Source organism: Numenius arquata, chromosome 5, assembly GCF_964106895.1.
Source record: "Numenius arquata chromosome 5, bNumArq3.hap1.1, whole genome shotgun sequence".
NCBI classification, from domain to species: Eukaryota; Metazoa; Chordata; class Aves; order Charadriiformes; family Scolopacidae; genus Numenius; species Numenius arquata.
In genome coordinates this window covers 54,410,427-54,429,916 of record NC_133580.1, presented here as the reverse complement: position 1 = coordinate 54,429,916, position 19,490 = coordinate 54,410,427, and the positions used below count along the sequence as shown (strand labels likewise).

Here is a 19,490-nt window from a genome sequence, read left to right as displayed (position 1 = left end):
CAAATTGAGTGAATTTGATGTTGTGAGTGCCCTCAGGACTTAAAGTCTTGTTATTCTGCATTGCAAAAATACTACTTGGGGCAGTGTGCAGTTTTCCTCACTCTTTCTCCAGCAGCTTTGGCCTTTTAACAAAGGAGCAAACAGTGTGATGGTTAAGGAAGTAGCTCACTGAAAATGTGCTTATATTTCTTCTCAAATTGATTAACTGAGCTATGAGAGCACAATTTATCAGTAGATGCAGTCCCATGTAGAGTAAGAAAAGACAACTGAAAAAGAGGCAAAAGAAGTGAGAAAATTTTGAGAAGCAAATAAACAGGAGGGAAAATCCACTACAAGAATAAAAAGGAAAAAATTATTAGATAAAATATAAAGCTCAAAGGAGCTCTCATCTACGTATCTATTATCATTGTAATGAAGCCTGTTCTTACAGGCCAAAGTATTCTACAGACCAAAGACTTCTGCTTCAAAAGTAATACAATGCTAGTCGTTGTACAGATGCTGTGAATTTAAAAGCTTACTTTGTGTTTCATTGTGTAGAGCTGAGCTCTTGTTCTAAGAGAACAGTTGTGGCTTAATTGTTTTCATAAACTTTCTGGAGAAGAAGATACTGAGAGAACTACCAGAAACTTTTGGATTGATAATGCTTCTGTTTTTGCTCTAGTGCTACATTTCATGAGATAAACTAGAATTTTGCTGCTCTGAACTTTCTTTCAAACAGAAGAGAAAACCTGTATTTTGCTCAAGTACTATGAAATAATTGATTTCCTGAAGCAACAGCTATTAGAGTAATTAAATCTGACAAGTCATGATCCCAGTAAATATTCTTGCTTATGAGTAAATATTCTTTGCTTATAAGCAAAAACTAGTTTTTGCTATTTGCTGGTGTTGGTAGCCACAGTAAAACAATACTTAATTCCTCTATTGTCTTTATTTTGCTCTAGTATTTGGCACTATGCCTCACTGTAACAGCAGGTGGATTAGTTGCCACATCAAAGAATATATACATTATAACTGTACATCATCTAACTGCTTCCTTGTATCTGTTCAGTCTAACTCCTTGGCTGTTTTTGATATTCTCTCGTGACACATTCATACTGTATACATTCATGAATGGATACTCTTATATCAGTAGTAAGTTTTGTCTTTGTTCTTAAAAGTCCTTAGATCAGTGCAGGAATTGCTCAGAATCAAATGTCCATAGAATGGTCTGCAGCCACCTCTGTGCATTCCCATTTATTTCAGTAACTTAATGATCATTTTTTTCCCCTGTTCCTCTCCCTGCAGTTTGAAGGTCTTCAGACAGACATATTCCATAGATATTTAGAAATGCATATCTGAACATTTAGTATATTAATGAGCCATTTTCTAGTAAAAAAGAATATACATATCGCTATAGATGTCTTTATATGCATATATAGACATCTGTTTCTAGGGAGTTACCAGGGTTGACTGAGGTTATTTGCTCAAAAAATAGCAATTTATGCTACTGGAAGTGTATATAGAGAGGAAGAGAGAGGTATGGGTCAGCTGAATCAATATAAATAACTGAAAGGGAAATTTAACATAAGAAATATGATCAACAACCCTACTTGACATAGAGTAAGAAGTAATTAAAATGCACCACCAGCCTCTGTGATTAGGTCTAACTATACTGACTTCAAAGGTAATTTATCCAATATATATTTGTATACAGTAATCCTTTGAAAGAACCAAAATAACCTACTGGATTTTAACCTAGAAAGGAATAAAAAGTCAATTGCAAATATAGATGTAGAATTCTGAATACTAAAAATGGAAAGTTCAACAGAAAATGTAACTGACTGAGAATAAATTCATCAAACTGGGAACTGTATATTACTTGTTGGATTTTGATTAGGGTTTTTTTTCAGTGATAGTTCTACTCTTCTTTGATACAATGACTTACCTTATGGATTAGAGCATCCTTTTTGCAAGGCTTGAATGCTTTATGAGAAAGCTGTGTTTGTGAGGCTCTAACAGAGACATCAAGAGTCCATCAATTCTGAGTCTCCTTGCAAAAGTGAAATCTGTCATTGTTTCTGAATGGCTCTATATATGGAAGCTAATAGAACAGGCAAGAATCTACACTGTCTTCATCTGAAACAACAGAAAAAAGTAGAATAACTTTTAATAGAGGTATTTTCAGAACCAAGAAAACAGACTTCTAACCTGTGCTAAAACACCAGAGTAAGGAACACATCAGAATCATCAGTCAGGATGGATTATAGTGGCAAAAAAAACCATTATGGAGGTAGCAGGAAAAAAATGAGCAGTCGTTTATTCAACTTGTGCAGTTTTAATCTGGTGTTCCTAGTGATATATTTTTTCTGCCATGCGTATGCTCCTTGCTTTTCCAGCCTGATGTTTCCTGAAGAGTTTATCTAAAAAACACAGATCCAACAGCCACCTAGATGCTGGGAAAATGTGTCAAGTAACTGAAAATGTATAGGAAGTGATGAATTGATGGAGTGCTATACCACTTTATGGCAGGTCCACTGCCAAAGAAAGGTGTCAGCTTTGAATACAGCCAGGAAAAGACAGCCAGTCTGTGTTTTCATATCCAAAGTGACTTTAGCACAGATCAGTTTCAGTGCTTTTTTCTTTTAAGTTTGATAATAAAGTTTAATCCTTAATGATTTAATGCTTGGGGAGAGGAGGAGGGGGTCTCACTGACAACAAAAAGATGAAAAAGAAAAGGGTGCAGCTGTAAGGTTGTGGGGTTTTTCAGATTTCTACCAGTCATGACCTAAGATTCAACAAGATCAAGTGTCCTGCACTTGGGTCACAACAACCCCATGCAGTGCTACAGGCCTGGGGAAGAGTGACTGGAAAGCTGGCTGGCAGAAAAGGACCTTGAGGGTGTTGGTCAACAGCCAGCTGAATAAGAGCTGGCAGTGTGCCCAGGTGGCCAAGAAGGCCAACAGCATCCTGGCCTGTATCAGGAATAGTGTGGCCAGCAGGACTAGGGAAGCGATTGCCCCCCTATATTCAGCACTGATGAGGCTGCACCTCAAATAGTGTTCAGTTTTGGGTCCCTCACTACAAGACAGACATCGAGGTGCCAGAGAAGAGCAACAAAGCTGATGAAGGATCTAGAGAGCAAGATTATGAGGAGCGGCTGTGGGAACTGGGGTTGTTCAGCCTGGAGAAAAGGAAGCTGAGGGGAGACCTTATCGCTCTCTACAACTACCTGAAAGCAGGTTGTAGAGAGGCGGGGGTCGGTCTCTTCTCCCAAGTAACAAGTGATAGAACAGGAGGAAATGGCCTCAAGTTGTGCCACAGGAGTTTTGGACTGGATATTAGGAAAACTTTCTACACTGAAAGGGTTATCAAACATTGGAACAGGCTGCCCAGGGAAGTGGTTGAGGCACCATCCCTGGAGGTATTTAGAAGACATGTAGATGTGGTGCGTAGGGACATGGTTTAGTGGTGGACTTGGCAGTGTTAGGTTTATGGTTGGACTCAATGGTATTGAGTCTTTTCTGACCTAAATGATTCTATGATTCTATGAAAACCATGAAAAATGGAAAATTCCATTTATACGATCAAGTAGTTCTTATTCGTTGTGTTACAGGTTTACCAAAATTTTTTATGAAGCCTGGGTGTACATTTTTGCATGCTTTTCCCCTTAATCAAGCCAATACAGTTCCTTTTCTCAGAGCTTGCATTTTCAGACATGATGCACTGACTAATTTCTGCAAAATATTTTTTTCTGTCTTTAATCTTTAAAGTGTTATGCTAGAAGTGTACTTCTTATTTATTTATTTTTAAGTTGTTTGGCAATGAAACCAGAGGTCTTTCTATGGCTTTCCACTGCTTCATACCACTGAAGGCTTCAATTCTATCTTAGTCAGAAATCATGTGAAGTAGAGAGAAGGCAGTGGGATACATAAATCATGCCAGTGAGAAGAATCTGGCTCCATAATCTTTACACTCTCCCATCAGGCATTCTGAGCAGAGGGGAAGGATCACCTGTCTTGACCTGCTGGTGATGCTCTGTCTGATACAGCCCAGGGTGCTGTTTGCCTTCCTAGGTGAAAAGGCTCATTGCTGGTTCATGTTCAACTTGTTTTTCACCAGGATCCACAGGTCCTTTTCTGCAAAGCTGCTTTCTAGACTATCAACTCTATGAGACCATGGTAGCCCGTTTCTCCAGACTCCTGAGGTCCCTCCGAATTGCAAAGCAGCCATCTGATATATCAACCGCTCCTCCCAGTTTTGGATTGTCTACCATCTTGCTGAGGTTGCACTCAGTCCTGTTATTCAGGTTATTAGTGGAGGTGTTGAGCAGTTTGGCCACTGGGGTACTGCACTAATGCCTAGCCTGCGGTTGGTCTTTGTCCCACTTATCAAAACCCTTTGAACCAGGCAGTTCAGCCAGTCTTCAGTCCACCTCACTGTCCACTTATCTATCTTGTACCGCATCAGCTTGTCTAAGAGGCTTTTATGAGAGATTGTTTTGAAAGCCTTGCTAAAGTCATGGTAAACAACATCTGCTGCTCTCCCTTCATCCACTGAGCTAGTCACTTCGTCGCAGAAGGCTATTGTTGGTTAAACACGATTTCTCCTTTGGAAATTCGAGCTGACTACACCAAATCATCTTCTTGACTTTAATACGTTGGCAAATGTTTTCCAGGATTATTTGCTCCATCACCTTCCCAGGGATTGAGGAGAGGCTTGTAGATTGGCCTGTAGTTTTCTACATCTTCCTTCTTGCCCTCCTGGAAGAAAGCAGTGACACTTTCTTCCAGCACTGAGGAACCTCCCCTGATTGTCACAAACTTTCAACTCTAATTCAGACTGAGACCTTGGCTTCATCCGTTGGAACCTCTGGAAATGAATTTTGGATTATGCTGTTGGTTTTTTATGTCTTTGTTAGTTTGGTTTTTTTAACCAATGCTAGGATTTTCTTGTTAATCATCACTAGAATAACTTGACACACCCACACCCACACACACACCCCACTCAGAAACAATGAGGAGAAGTATTAATAGTGAACTTCCACAAGCAACTTTTCCATCACACTGCTTCAGGTGTAATTGTTCAGAGAGCGCAATGTTGTTTCTTTCTAACTTCTAACAAGATGTAGTTGCCACATCTTGGATTGGATCTGTGAAGGTTTTGCAGAAATATACTTGAAATAAATATGTAAAAGCAAAATACAGGCTGTGTTATGTAGTCCAAGGTGGTAATAGTCATTTACCAAAGCCACATCAATCTTCCACTTTTGATACAGTAAAACTGTCACCTAATTTCCAACTCAAGCAGAGAAAAGCTTTCCATTTTGAAGACTCTTCTGAGATTATCTCTTTATTTTTCCATCCTTTTAAATATCTACAGTAAATTTAGATCATCAAACTTGATAGACTAAATCTTAGAAAACATCATCTCCAGGGGGATCTTAGGGCAACTTGTTGTAAGTGTGTGTCATATACAGATAGATTGAACTACCCACTGGAGATTCCTGTCTTTGTCTACAGACTATTGAGGGATTCAAGACAGCTAGTATAGACCAAAAATTAGCCTAAAGACATCTAAAATTAGATGAGAGGATTCTAGTAAGCTATTCAAATAGCTAAAAGATGAGCTTTACCACTTTCATGTTTCTTGAGTTACTTCTTTTCTGAAGATTTATTCGAATTATTAGTTGTTAACTAATTTACAAGTGAAAGTACATTTTGCACTTGCAATTACTTACTAGTGTTTTATTAGGAATACTTCTACAATTGCATTAAAAACAGGCTTTCTGCATATGCTGTCTGTGAAAACAAGATGGCAATATAGTGATTTATTTTTACCATTGTATGTAGATTTTGAAATAAATTTTTATTAATTTCATTTTGTTCAGGATTTTGAAGTCAATGAGTTAAGGAACAATAATCAGCTTAAGTATATCTCAATACCAGTATAGAGCACAATGAAAAGTCCAAACAATGATCTCTACCATTAAAATGATTCAAGTCAGAATTAAAATGTTGTGATTTTGTTTTTTAAGTGTCTAAAATCACGCTCCTACGTTTGTGTCCAGGTACATAATAAATGACTTAATTTTCTAAACTTTTGAGGATCTATTAGCTTCCATGGCCACTTAAACTGCATATTAGTCATACAAACAAGCTCTGATCCTCTTCAACTTGTTGATAGAAATCAGTAGTTATCAATAGAAATCATGGAATCACGGAATTGTCAGAGTTGGAAGGGACCTCTAGAGATCACCTAGTCCAACCCCCCTGCTAAAGGATGATTGACTAGAGCACATTACTCAGGACTGCATCAAGGCGGGTCTTGAAAACCTCCAGAGAAGGGGACTTAGTTTTGTGCACAGGGTAAATAACCATTTATTTCAAAATATGGTTAATAGCATTCCAATAAGCATTGCCACAACTGTATTTTTAAACATTTCTAGAAACCGAAGAATAAAATATTAAGGATGGCAAGCTTATCTTCTGGGTCAAACTTGTATTGAGGACTGGATTCCTAGTTTACACATGTTGTGAATATACTATGTATATTATGTAGTAGTTTCCTCTCTCTCTCTCTCTCTGGGAGGGTGTGGCAGGTGTTCAACTTTAATACATTTAATGGTAGATCTTTAAGGGTGATACTAAGACTAAAAATTATACTGTTCTGCTGTGGGGGTTCTGTTCTTTTAAATCTGCTTTAAATTTCAATAGCTTTTGCAGTCTGATTACATCCCTCAAGTTTAAAATAACAATTTTGAATTCGAAGTTATATAGAAAATGATCATTCTGATTTGGAAATTATATACCAGTATTCCTGTCTCCTGAATTCACAGTATTACATAATATTAGTATGTTCATCTAATTCCTGAACCACTTACAAAATAATTGCATGGAATTATGAAAATTGAGCTTGATACACATTATCTCTTGTCATGTGTTACCTTTCTAGACGAAGAGGCATTATGACATAAAATAACAGGAAGTTATCATGTGTCATCTTTCATGCTTTACTGAAAGTGTAAGAACCTACATCTTTAAAGAAAAATCTTCTGTTATTCCTAGTCCTGCATGTTTGTTGATAAACTTAGTTCTCACCTTTAACCTTTACTGATGTGTTCCTTCTTTATTCTATCATGCCTTTCCAAAAAGTGGGAATAGATATAAGAAAAATTTCTAGAGGCTGAAGAAGAATCTGTACCCTTAGCTTAAGGGAGGGTTCACATGTATTCTTGTCTTGGAAGTAATGCACCATATATAAAAAACACAGGTTAAAATCAGAAGAAAATTATTTCTATTGGGTTACTAATTTTGCTCTATGGTGCATCCAGAGATCAGGATTTGGAAAGGCTGCCAGTGAGAAATTATTCTTACAAGCTTCCAATTTTCAACGAAGAGCAAATATTCAAAAGTATCTATTGTTATAGAAGTGTGAAGATTCCTTTGAAAAGCAAAGTGGTTAATCTCATATGGGAAGAACTTGTTGGCATTAGTATCACTAATGTTCTTATGCTGCTTATAAACTGTTCATAAGCATGTTTTAATAAGCTTTAGCTTACTAAGCATTTTTATTCTTATTTTTAGAACATTCAAGGTATCTCTAAACATCCAATTAGAATTACAAAGAAACAGTACATAAAAGGTAAACTATATTTTTATTGAAATAAAAGGGCAATTTTATCTTATTATTTTACTGAGTTATAGTATTTTAAAGCAGACCGATAGCTCCAGCATTTAAGAATAGAACAGATTATTAATGCTTAGTTATACATTATAATTTAAACTAATTACTTTTTGTTGGTTGTTTCTGCAAAAAAATTGCTGTTTCAGCACTGATATAAATAGTCACAAAATTTTATATATTTTTTGTTTCCTCGACTGTCTCACTGTTTCTTTTTCTAGACGAAGTTATGCATCTCAACTCCATTAAATATCCTAGGGATGAATTTGTGTGCGTTCAGCTCGTAAGGCTTTTCCTGAGGAGGTGTTAAAGCTGTGTTGTTTTAATCAAACTCACAACTGAAAACTGATAGTTAGATGTGTTGGTTTTGATAACAGAAGCAGATTTAAGGCGGATGATTCAGAGAGAATCAAAGTAAAGTCTAGAAAAGCATGACCCAAGTGATAAAGAGAGAAACCCATAATAGTAGACTCCAATATAAGAGAGAGATTTGCCAACATCAACTCTCCTTCAACGCCTACAGCCATGGCTGGGAAATGCTGCTCATTTGTTGCACTTGGTTCTCAGATAAGGGCGGGCTTGGCTTGGCTTTTCGCAGCTATTCACTGCCTGCGTTTGAAATAATACAGATCATAAAACAGAAGTCTATTGAAGACAATGTAAAACTTTGACACCATTTTTATTTTATCTACCTGATTAATTTTTATAAGTTTTTTTAAAAAGTTGTTATAAAAAATGTGTGAGCAGTGACTGTGTAAACCTGAGCTGCCGTGCGTAACTGTGGCATATAGGCCTTTCTCGAAACAGTCCAATCAATTTTGTTAATGGTCTTATAATATGTGCTTCTCAAAAATGTATTTCTAAGGTTTTCGTTCCTGTATCAAGGCACACTTATTTTTTCTGCTTCTATGCTGATCAGATTAATTCTGTTATATTTCAAACCACCGCCACTTTCTACACCAAGACAAGTGGTTTTCCCAGGATGCACTGAGTTTCTGATACCTGGTCAATGTACATTGTTGCCTTGATATTATAGGGGACTTTTGTCATTAGAATTTGGATGCATATATCAGCTGTAAATTCTCAATATTGTATTCCCCTGCCACCTGTAACTCAGAATTTGGTTATTAACACATTGCTGCAGGATGTTCAAAGATAAGAAAATGTACTTTTTTTAGTTCATCTCTACAAACCCTTCCTTATCTGAATGCCTCCTTTATTAAGTGATCTGTGAATAACATTAGTTATTGTAGATATTTGTTAGCTAGTGTTTTGGGAAGGGTTTGGATTTTGAAAAAGGAGAACTAAGCGGTACTGCAAGGATAGTAGAGATAAGGATGTTGCACGACTGATAGAGTAAAATAATTGTGATGCTGGCGGTTGATGCCCTGCTAAGTTGCTTACATTGCCATTTCTATGTTTTTAATTATGTGTTTGGTATGTTGTTTACAAACTCCTATGGTTTGCAACATGGTATTTTTGGACTGAGATTTGGGACTTAAATGTCTATCTCCTCCCTAGGAAAAGAAGAAGAAATAGTAACTATTTCCCCAAGAACACTATTTGTTTCAAAAAAAGGATATACCTTTTTAGCAGCAGGTAAGATAGTATGTATAATTATTCTCATACATATTAATGTTCACAGTTCTGTCATCTCTTTTTCTCCTCTCCTTTGGATGACATATTTTACAAGGCTGTCAAATCCCTTAGTGTCAATTAATATTGTTATATGATGTATACTCCTTAGCGTGCTTTGGAAGTGGATGATATTTAAGCCTTGTCAGTAGAAACAATGAGCTAATACGATTAATTGACACCTGAAGGTAATGAAGGAATCAGAGACTTTGCAATCTGTAGCTGGAATATAACTTCTTCAGGATGACCTTTTTTACAGGCATCTTGATTTTTTTGAGCATGAGGAAATGACTGAATGGACCAGGCTTAAGTTTTAATTTGTGATAGTTTGGTTAAAATGCAGGTGTGTTTTTATTTTAGAGCAATAGATTTATTTTAACACTCTGTTTTCTAGATTTTTCCCATATTGAGTTAAGGATCCTTGCTGACTTATCATCTGAACCAGAACTTTTGAAACTGTTCCAAGAACCTGAAACCACTGATATCTTTTCCACACTGGCTTCTCAGTGGTAAGAGTAAATGTTGCATTTTTTGATAGTAATTAGACAAAATAGAAAGTATGACTTAAACTATTGTATTACTGTGTAGTGATAACAAAAGACAATATTTTGCTACAGTATCTATTGTTAATACTGTTTTAACACTGTGAACTGGAATTCCTTTCTGTCTTTCTAAGCTTTCTCTGCTCCACTGTGGTAATTACTATATATCAAAACCTTGCAATCCAACTGACCAGTATGAGCCTTGTGACTAAAGCTGGTGTGGTAATATATTGGTAACAGTGCATGCTGATAATTTTCTTGCTGTTCACCAGTTGTTTTTAAAAATCCAGAGCAGCAGTTAAGTAGGTTATCCATCTGAAAAATTGCAGAACAACTTTTCTCAGTAAAACTACAAGCATTTTTGAAACCTGCTTGTTTATCCAGTAGAAGTATTGGAATCAAATTATGTATGTACAAGAAACAGAGAGACTAGAGCTCATGGGACTCCTTTGAAACTCACAGAGTTTAGTGCTTCCATGTTCTGAAGGGTGGGGCAATACTTGGAAAAAGTGGTACTTCAGTAATTAAAAAAAAAAATATCTCCATTCCCAGATTATTATTTACTGATCTCTTCAGCATGCAGATCAAAAGATTAACTATCAAAAAAGATGGAATATTACTTAGCTCTTTGAAGGTATTTTTTGTTACTGCTTGTATAATGCTGATGCCTAAAAATCTTACTTGAGACTGGGACACCCCTTGTACTCAGACGTGCATGAACATTCGATAAGTGACAGGATAAATGTCAAGAAGCTTGCAGTTTGAACAGATAGATCATAAAAAGATGGAATAAAATGCTATAACGTAACCAGATCGAACAGAATGATGTCATGTAAATGTCATGCAATTTTTGTATTTTCTCTTTGTTTCACTCTTTTATATCTATTTTTTATTGGAAGATTCTTAGCTGAAAATGAAAGCAAAAATAGGTAGGATGAATTCATCAGTCCTGGTCTAGCTCAATTCCTATTCTACAGTTTCTAAATTTTTGCAGGCATAGCCTTCCATACCACAGTATTTCCTACCAACTGCAATATTTGCTAATATACTCTGAAGTAGTTCAAAGAAACAAAATGGAGCCCAAATTATAATTATCCTGTTACCAATAACTGAACTGATGCTTGAGGCATGTGTGTTCTGGGAGAACACAACTCAAGGTCACGAAATCCCAATGAATCTAGCTGAGGAAAGATCCCCTTTCTCTTCAGAGTCACTTAGAAGCTTCTACTGATATTATAATCAATTCTTAGCTCTAACATGATATCACTAGGACCTTGTGATGGAGTTAAATCCTTATTTTAGTTTGGAGGTATATTGCAAATGTATGCATGAAGATGAGTCAAATTTTGTCTCAACTCTGGGCAAGGCTCCAGAAATACTATCCTATTCAGCAACCTCACAGCTCTTGGCAGCCATCAACCTCTTATAGTTGCTACACAGTAACATTAAATTTAATGAAACATTACAGGCAATATTTTTATCAGACAGAAGTGTCATGGTGTGTCTACAAAATCATTACATAATGATTCTCTTTTCTCTTAAGCTTCAGGAAGGCTAATGCTTGGAAGTAACTTTCTATTGAATCTATGATATGACTGTTAGTAACTACAGAAAGACAAAAAATGTGTTTAATCTCATCTAACCTTGGGTATCTGTTATATACCTGGAGAGATTAATTTGACCCATTGTTGATGTCCCCTGTGTAATAAGATCAATTGCACATTAAAAGTATTGACTTCTCACCATTGAGAACGAAGTAGATCTGGAGTGGCCAGCTCACATGTAGACATCTGTATTTGTTCTGACAAATTTAGTTCCTCCTAGTGGATCAGTTCCTTGTGAACTCACCTGGGTTTTGGAATTTTGTCCTTTATTTATTTAGCACCAAAGAGAAGATAAAATCACAAGCTTCACAGATACTTTCCCATTCCAAATACTTATTCATCTCTCATAGTCCACTATTCATGAATAAAATCTTTAGGGCAAACAATTAGTTCATTGACTTTATTGTGGTTGATTCCATACCATTGGTATTAAAACGAATTATGAGAAGGAAGAGCAAAGTGAAAACCAAACCTTTCATCTCCTCTTGGTCTCCTGATTTTCTCTGGGTCTTAATCCTTTAAAATCTGTGCAAGTGATATACCAAGTGGCATGCTGTATGTTTTATTTTGTTTGAAGGAGTTGCACATGCACATTGTTGCTATTTGTAAATCTTGCATTTTGGACAATTGGAAAGCCTTGAAAAATTTTTTTTTTTCTCCAAGAGGTCTATAAAGAATGAATTAGTTTCTGAAGCTCCCTCGGAAGAAAAAAATGACATTAATGTCAGGGTCTGATAGCATTCCAGCTTGTGAATGCATGCTAGTTGGTATCTTTTAGCAGGTTTTCTGCATCTAAAAATCCTTAGACTAATGACTATTAAATCATAAATAGTAAATAACATATTATTGGACAAAAATCTGAGTCACATGCCAGAGTCCACCCAAGGTTTATACCAGTTTGTTCGCTTTTATTTTTTTAAGCTTCATTGCTTCTCCACTGAAATGTACCTCTATTCCTTAGCTGTCCTTCAGGCTAAAGCCTTCTATCTGAAATCCAGCCATTTGAAAAACCTTTACAGGCTTTTTATAGCATTTGGCAACAAATACACGTGGTGGGCAGTTTCTGCAAAGGGGTTAGCTGTATGAGTTTCTGATTGAATTAAGATCTCTCATATATAAAAGCTTTCCTTTTGTAATTTGATTAGGCATGCTCTACTGTGACTCACTGTATCTCTGGGACCCTAGAGATGCATCTCTCTTGGAAACCTGTTGGGTCCATGTTTCCATTAAACATCATTCGTATGGAATCTTCACACTGGTCAACAGTGCAGTGTAGAGATGTGTAAGTGTGTGTCAACCCAAACTATCTCTATACATTACAGCAAAAGGCTGAATGGAGGTACTAACTTTCATGCTAAAATTCAGTGTCATGTGCAACACCATACCCAACCCAATAAACCTGGCTGAGAGGCCATCCTCTCTGCAAGACTAGGTTGTAATCGTGTACTCCTATGGCTACCTTACAGAGATAGCTCATTTCAGAAGTAACAGAGCCTCCACAAGTCTGGGATTCCCTGCACTGTGCTCAACTGTTTACTGTAGATTCTGTAGATCCTGTTTGCTGTAGATAGTTTCTTAAGTATTGTGTGTTCTCTTTGACAGAACCGTCTTGAAATTCTTATTCAGATAAAACTCTCAGAAGCTGGTGTTAACTAGTCACTTAATGTGAGTTTCTGGGTAATGTCATGCTTGGTCTCATGTGTTTTATCTTTAAAGTGCTGTTTACATATGGGAATAAAGTTAATGGAATTTTATTCCACAGAGTTCACGGAATAAAATAAAAATTGTGTCTTTTGCACACTTCGCAATATATTTGCTTCTTTTGGCTGTTTTTGTCAGTGAAATGTCCAAGATCATCGCTGCCTTGTACATCCACTGTATTTTCTGGTCACCTAACATAGTTACCCCAGCTAAAACTAAGATGATATAAATAGATCTCAGTGTTCACTTGTATATGCCTAGTATTATTCCCACTCTTACCCTATCCAGTCTGTAATGATGATCATACGCTAGTGCCAACATTATCTTACAGCGAGTACTGTGTTATGGCCTACGAAGCCTAAGCCTTAAATGACAAGTCAACACCTGCTATTACAAGAACATGAAGAGTGTATTGCATTAATGACCTACTTGCTACTGAACACATCGTAAAGTTTCAAAGCTTGCCTGAAGTTTTGAAAATTCATGATATAATGGATTCCAGCTACCTGCAAGATCATCTTGTGTTATATTGTCTTGATGTCCTATGACAGTTATAGTCTTTTGAAAGCCAAGTCATCATCCCAGTGCTGAAGATGATGAGAGCTGTCTTGGCAGCTGTCTGACCAGCCAAGAGACCTATCTGCCGTAAGACATTCAAATGACAACAAATCTCAGAATGAAATCACTCTTACTTCTTTAATCGAGCTTTTACACAATAAATGAAAAATAAATAATTATATTTAAAATGCTGTTGATGAGCATATCTTAAAATCACTTTCAAAGATAGAAGCCGAAAAATAAGTTTACAGTCTTTTAGATAGTCTGCGATTTCTTTCTTAATTAGAGCTGCAGTGACTACCAATCTCTTTCACACTGTTCATTTGTCACCCTTCTCAGTAGTCTGTTGTTCCTCTGTCATAGTATATGCTCATATTGACCATATTGGGTCAAAATCCAGGAAAAGTAACTTGATTTAGCTAAGCACTTAAGCATACCGTAAATATGTGATTTCATCCTATCTGACTGATGCCTGTTTTCCTGCCTGAGTGCTTTTTTGAATTGCGATAGTACTGCTTCAGAGTTCCTGTGACTCAAGCATTAAGCTATACTTTTAAAATATTTGGATATGTTCTTTCCCCTGCTTCTTTGGAATCTGCCTTAGAGAACTGGAGATCAGCTGATGAGTTCAGCTGCATCCATCAGAGTGTAGTGCTACCCGCCATCAAGGGTCCTGAGGGCAGCCTAGCCATACAAATGCAACTATATTATTTATGGCCCCAGAACTAGGTCATTTTAATCTTATGTTGTCGCTGTGCTCCAATGTTTAATACAGACATCTCTGATATCTGCAAATTATATTTACTTCCTATATTTTAGGTTCCTGAAGTTGAAATAGAATACAAAACCCAAGCTCTCTGTGCCAAAGTATGCATCTCAAAGGGTGAAAAAGGCTATATGCTGACCGTAGAGTCATCTAAGAGAAGTCAATGATAAATTCTAATCACAGAAATTTGCATCCTCCAGAAAGCTGCAACAGAATGACAAGGACAGAGAGTGGTCCAAAGTCCATACCTGAAGATACCTGCTAGATAGCTAGTGTTCTTTGAAAAAAGTGAGCAGGATTCACTCTTCTCAAGTGGCTGTGGTGCCCAGCTGTTACGTAAGAGCTAGGTGCTTAGAAACCTGTCAGAAACTTTTTAAATCTTAGAGTATTCAACTCTACATCTCGCACCTCCCAGGAAAATATGATGCAAGATTAGAATTTGTATGTTGCAGCTGAGATTCTATTCAGCAAATATTGTAAAGTTGAAATAATTGGATTTGTGTAGCTGAGAGGAGATATGACTTAGGAAAAACATGATAAAAGTCTTCAAATATAGAAAAGGTTAATGCAGAGAGTCGGGTAGAGAGTGAGCTAAGCATAATGAATGGGCTTACACTGTTCTAAGAGATGTTTCAATTAAAGAAATCTTTTGAATACTAAAGGTAGATGAATATGATGATGGGTTACCCATGAAGGCCGTGGAAGGCACTGGAAACAATGACACAATTAGACAAATATTTCCAAGGATAGCTGAGGTAACTTTGCAGTATCTCACAACCATGTTTTTATGACACTATGATTTTATTGCAGATTGCGTAGAGCATTCAGTTGGAAAGGGGATTTCTTTGTTTCAGTCCCATTTGGGTGATTATTTGGTTTTTATGTAGTGACTGTTTAATTCTGTTTGTTAGTAGTAGCTACAGGGACAAAAGTAAAAAATTTATGACTCTCATCTGACTACTCTAAAGAGAATAGTGAGTACTTTCATGTTTGCTTTCCTTCTGAACTCATGAATTATGCTTTTTTTGTTTGTTTGTTTTGTGGGGACTTGGGTGATTGGTTGCCTCTTTTTTGCACAGTAGTCTCATTTCCATGTGATCTTGGAGAATGCCAAACCTAGCTTGTGGCACGCTTTAATTGCACATCAGTGGGAGTTGTGGCTGTGAATCCCATCAGGTGAAGAGACAACTGAGTTGCTGTCCCTCAGTAGCCAGGCTGGTACGTCTTCCAGATGCAGAAGATGTGGTACCTCTTCCACTTTATAGTAAGGAGAAGCCAACAAATCCAAACCTGATAGCCAGAAGCTATCAGCGTGAATAATGATGTCATCAGATTACATTTCTTAGATTGGGTCCTACAGGAATCGCAGAGGTCAGGTGTGCTCAGAGTGTGTCTATGATGAGCATGTGCACAATGTAGAATTTTGGTAGCCTATTGAGCTGGCAGGAGGGAATTGTTCCCTGAGGTACCCAGGGAATTCAAGGACATCCCGGATTAAGGGGCCACTTAGTGGAGTGAAAGGGGTTGGTTTGCAGTTTTGGATATAGGCATCCACATCCATTTCTTGAATTTTGTTTAGGTCTTGCAGTCCCTTATGGAACTGCCAGTATGGATTCGTGAGAGATGGACTTCCGCTGAGATTATGTAATAGAGAACTGCCCAGAAAATAAAGGTGGGGCTACTGCTCTGAGGTGAGCATCATCCCAGTGGCCAAGTCACTTAAGCTAAGTGAGTAGATGGAGCTTCAAGTGTCTGCTTTATGTTTTAGTCTGTAGAAGATTATTACTGGGTTATGTTTTTATCTGGTGAGTGGTTCCTAAGGTACACATCGGCAAGCGCCCATAAGGTATTACAGATATGTTTGCAGCCTGTAGTCGTCTGAGTTTCTAGTTAGATATGTTTGTGTCAAAATGTCGCAGCAGATTAATGAAAAATTTTGCCCTTTCTAAATTGTAACTATGAACTAAGATGTTAAAAAATGTAGACTATATATCCTCCTAAATCAAGAGGTTCAGAGGAAAAGGCTCTGTAAGTAGGTTAGTTACAAATGGATTGAAGTGAAAGTCCAGTACTTCCATATCCAGAAATTTAGGTATGGGAATACCCGGGTGATTTAGAGTATCTAGGAGTATTAGCATAGGAACAATATTAGCATATGAAACAAATAACATTCTCTGTCTCTGGAGAACATTCAACAGTCTCTGGGAGACATTCAAAACCCACCTGGATGTGTTCCTGTGCAATCTGCTCTAGGTGGACCTCCTCTGGAAGGGAGGTTGGATTAGATGATCTCCAGATGTCCTTTCTAACCCCCTATCATTCTGTGATTCTGTCATTCTTGATGACATTATCTCTTTGAGATTAAATCAATGCAAACTTAATATAGAAACATCATTAAATTTTGTCTTTTCAAGGTAAATATACCTTTTCTGTAGTTTATATTTACTATTTGAGAAGGGGAGAAATTCAGAAGGGTCTTTAGTAAATTGTTTACAGTATGATGTAATTGCAAGCATATTACTACTATAAACTGTATTTCCATTTCTGTGAAAGCAGAAAGATAATTGTCTGTGTGCACAAACTTTTCCATGCAGTGATAAATTACCTAGGCATTTTCTGCCATATATTCTGTGCCATAGGTTGTCTGTTGAATCACTGTAGAACCAGTGTAATGAAATCCATATTGGTTTGTGCCTCAGAAAAATCTTGTTATGGATAAGACTGTTGCATAGTTGTAGCTTAGTATTTTAGCTTTTGTACTCTAACTCTTTTCAGTTTGGAAATCATAGTATATGAATCAGAGAATGCACAGAAAGTTTGCCCATATGCAATCAGTTTTTGTTATATTCTGCAGCTAAAGAATAAGAGAGAAGAGAAATTTTAATTATCTCTACTAAAAATACTTAGTTACTACTATGTAGTAGAGGAATATCTCTAATACTGTTCAATATACAGATGTATTGCATATTAAAAGATAATTACCTGAATAATCTGATAACTGCCACCACTCCAGTATGAAAAGAGGCAGTCTCTTTAAACTATTAATTTCTGCCTCTAAACTATAATTTAACCTGTACATATTAGCTTCTCATGGTGAATTAAAGTAACAAGGTAATTAGTGGATATTCTTTAAGGGTGATATTTACTCTGATTATACCAATGAAAGGACAATTTGTGACAGTTGTGTACAACACTTACTCTTAAGGCTATGCTTGAAAGAAGACTGGAGATTTTTATAGTAGTCTAGTTGCTCCTGTCTCACTTTGAGATCTGAGCTTTGTGAAATCCAAACCACAAAATATTCCCTTCTCACTCATCTGTCATCTGCTTCCTCATATTCATGCTATTAGTGCTTTCTTTTATGTGATAATGGAGAACAGCATGAATACATGTCCTTCTTCCAAGTATTGAATTTAACTTCTAGTAAGTACTGGACATAATAATTGTTCACCTTAGTCTATCTGGCTTTCCGAGAGTTTAATAAAAAATGGCTGCAGAATAATAGGACATATCTCGTTATTTCTTTGTAGCAATGGCAGGTACTATTTAGAATAAGGAAGTGTGTAGCTGTCGTGGAATTCCAAGGGATTTATAAATATCTTTACCACCCATGACTTTGAAAAACATTCCTTTCCATTTTTATAGTGTGGGCTTGGTTGGCTGACACTTTAAGACATGGAAGAGTCTTTAGCTTACACTGTCCTTGTCAGAATCAGAGGAACTTGAACACTTGATTTCCAATAATCTTGGAAACCGCAGGCTGTTTACAAAATGTACTGAACATAGAAGTCCATCTTTCCTCAGCTGATGTGTATGTGGGATCGTGGTAATATCTGTTCTGAACCATTTTGGTAAGAGACAGATATGCTAATTTTGGAAATTACTCAACAAAAAGCCTAGAGAGAAATGAAGCACAGAACTGCTTGGGATTGCTGTATCGGAAGGACAAGATAAATTTAACCAGATTTGAATAAAAACACCACAGTGCAGAAAGGTTTGTTTTGTTCTTTGCAGACTATCTTCCTCCAGGAAGCGGGAAATGTTATTTCTTTAGCACCTGCCACGCAGGGGACTCAAAGAACTGATTATATCTAATAAAGGCAAGGTGAGCCAAACTGTTGCACACTGGCAACTGGTCCAGCAGGAACTATGGCAAAATGGGGACTCTTGTTTTTCCAGCCACTTGGCAATTCAGGATACTTCCTGACAATAGCTCTATCTGTTGATATCCTGCTGAGTTCTGAAAAACCCCAGAAATAAGCAGAGAGGTATTTTGAATATTCCTGAAATAAATGAAAATAAGTCCTCAGGGGCTAAATTATACAAAAAGATAGTGTACTGGGTCTGTTTGAAAAAGATAAGGTCAAGTATGCACAAATGCTGGTGGTAGACTGACTAAATATATATACACTTGACAATACCCTTTTTATACAACCTTGTTTCAAATACATTCTTTGTATCAAATAGGTTAAAGATTCATCCTCAGCAAAACACTGTCTTTTTTTAAGTTACTTCATATAAATGTACAGTGTAGCAGACATTGAGTTGACTTAAGCTGCCAACTCCCTTAAATAGCAAGAGCAAAGGCCAGTAAATTAGGAATGAGGTAAACAGATTTTTTTTTTTAGAAGTGGCTCTTTTTTTTAGAAGTGAAAACCACATCTGTAGCTGAATGTTTTTTAAACAGATATGAATATTTGTGCTTCTATATTAATTTTATGAAAATACTATCAACAAGCTCTTGAAAGAGTAACAATTAATCAAGATATGTCATCTGGGTGATTAAGGAATAATGAAGTAATCATGCTTATCCAGGTGGACTTCTAACGAGGAGACAGGAAGAGCTTCAACTCTCCTCCTGTCCCTGTTAGCAGACATATGGTTACAAGGTGCAGCCACAGGGTTACACAGCTCTCTTTTTCCCCAGTTAGAGATCTCTCAGTTTTGTTCATTGTTTAAATAATGAGATATACCAGCTTAGGACTCTTAGAACTCCATTGCTGTCTAAAGACTTTTTAGGTAGTC

General features: G+C 36.8%; 1 protein-coding gene across 1 annotated transcript in view; it reads left to right on the top strand.

Moving 5' to 3' along the window:
- Positions 1–19,490, top strand: part of POLN (DNA polymerase nu) — a 102,031-nt gene that overhangs the window by 35,629 nt on the left and 46,912 nt on the right. Inside the window, exons 15-17 of the mRNA XM_074147885.1 lie at positions 7,563–7,620; positions 9,181–9,258; positions 9,689–9,803. Coding sequence (XP_074003986.1) covers positions 7,563–7,620; positions 9,181–9,258; positions 9,689–9,803 — 251 coding nt within the window. The remainder of the gene's footprint in view (positions 1–7,562; positions 7,621–9,180; positions 9,259–9,688; positions 9,804–19,490) is intronic.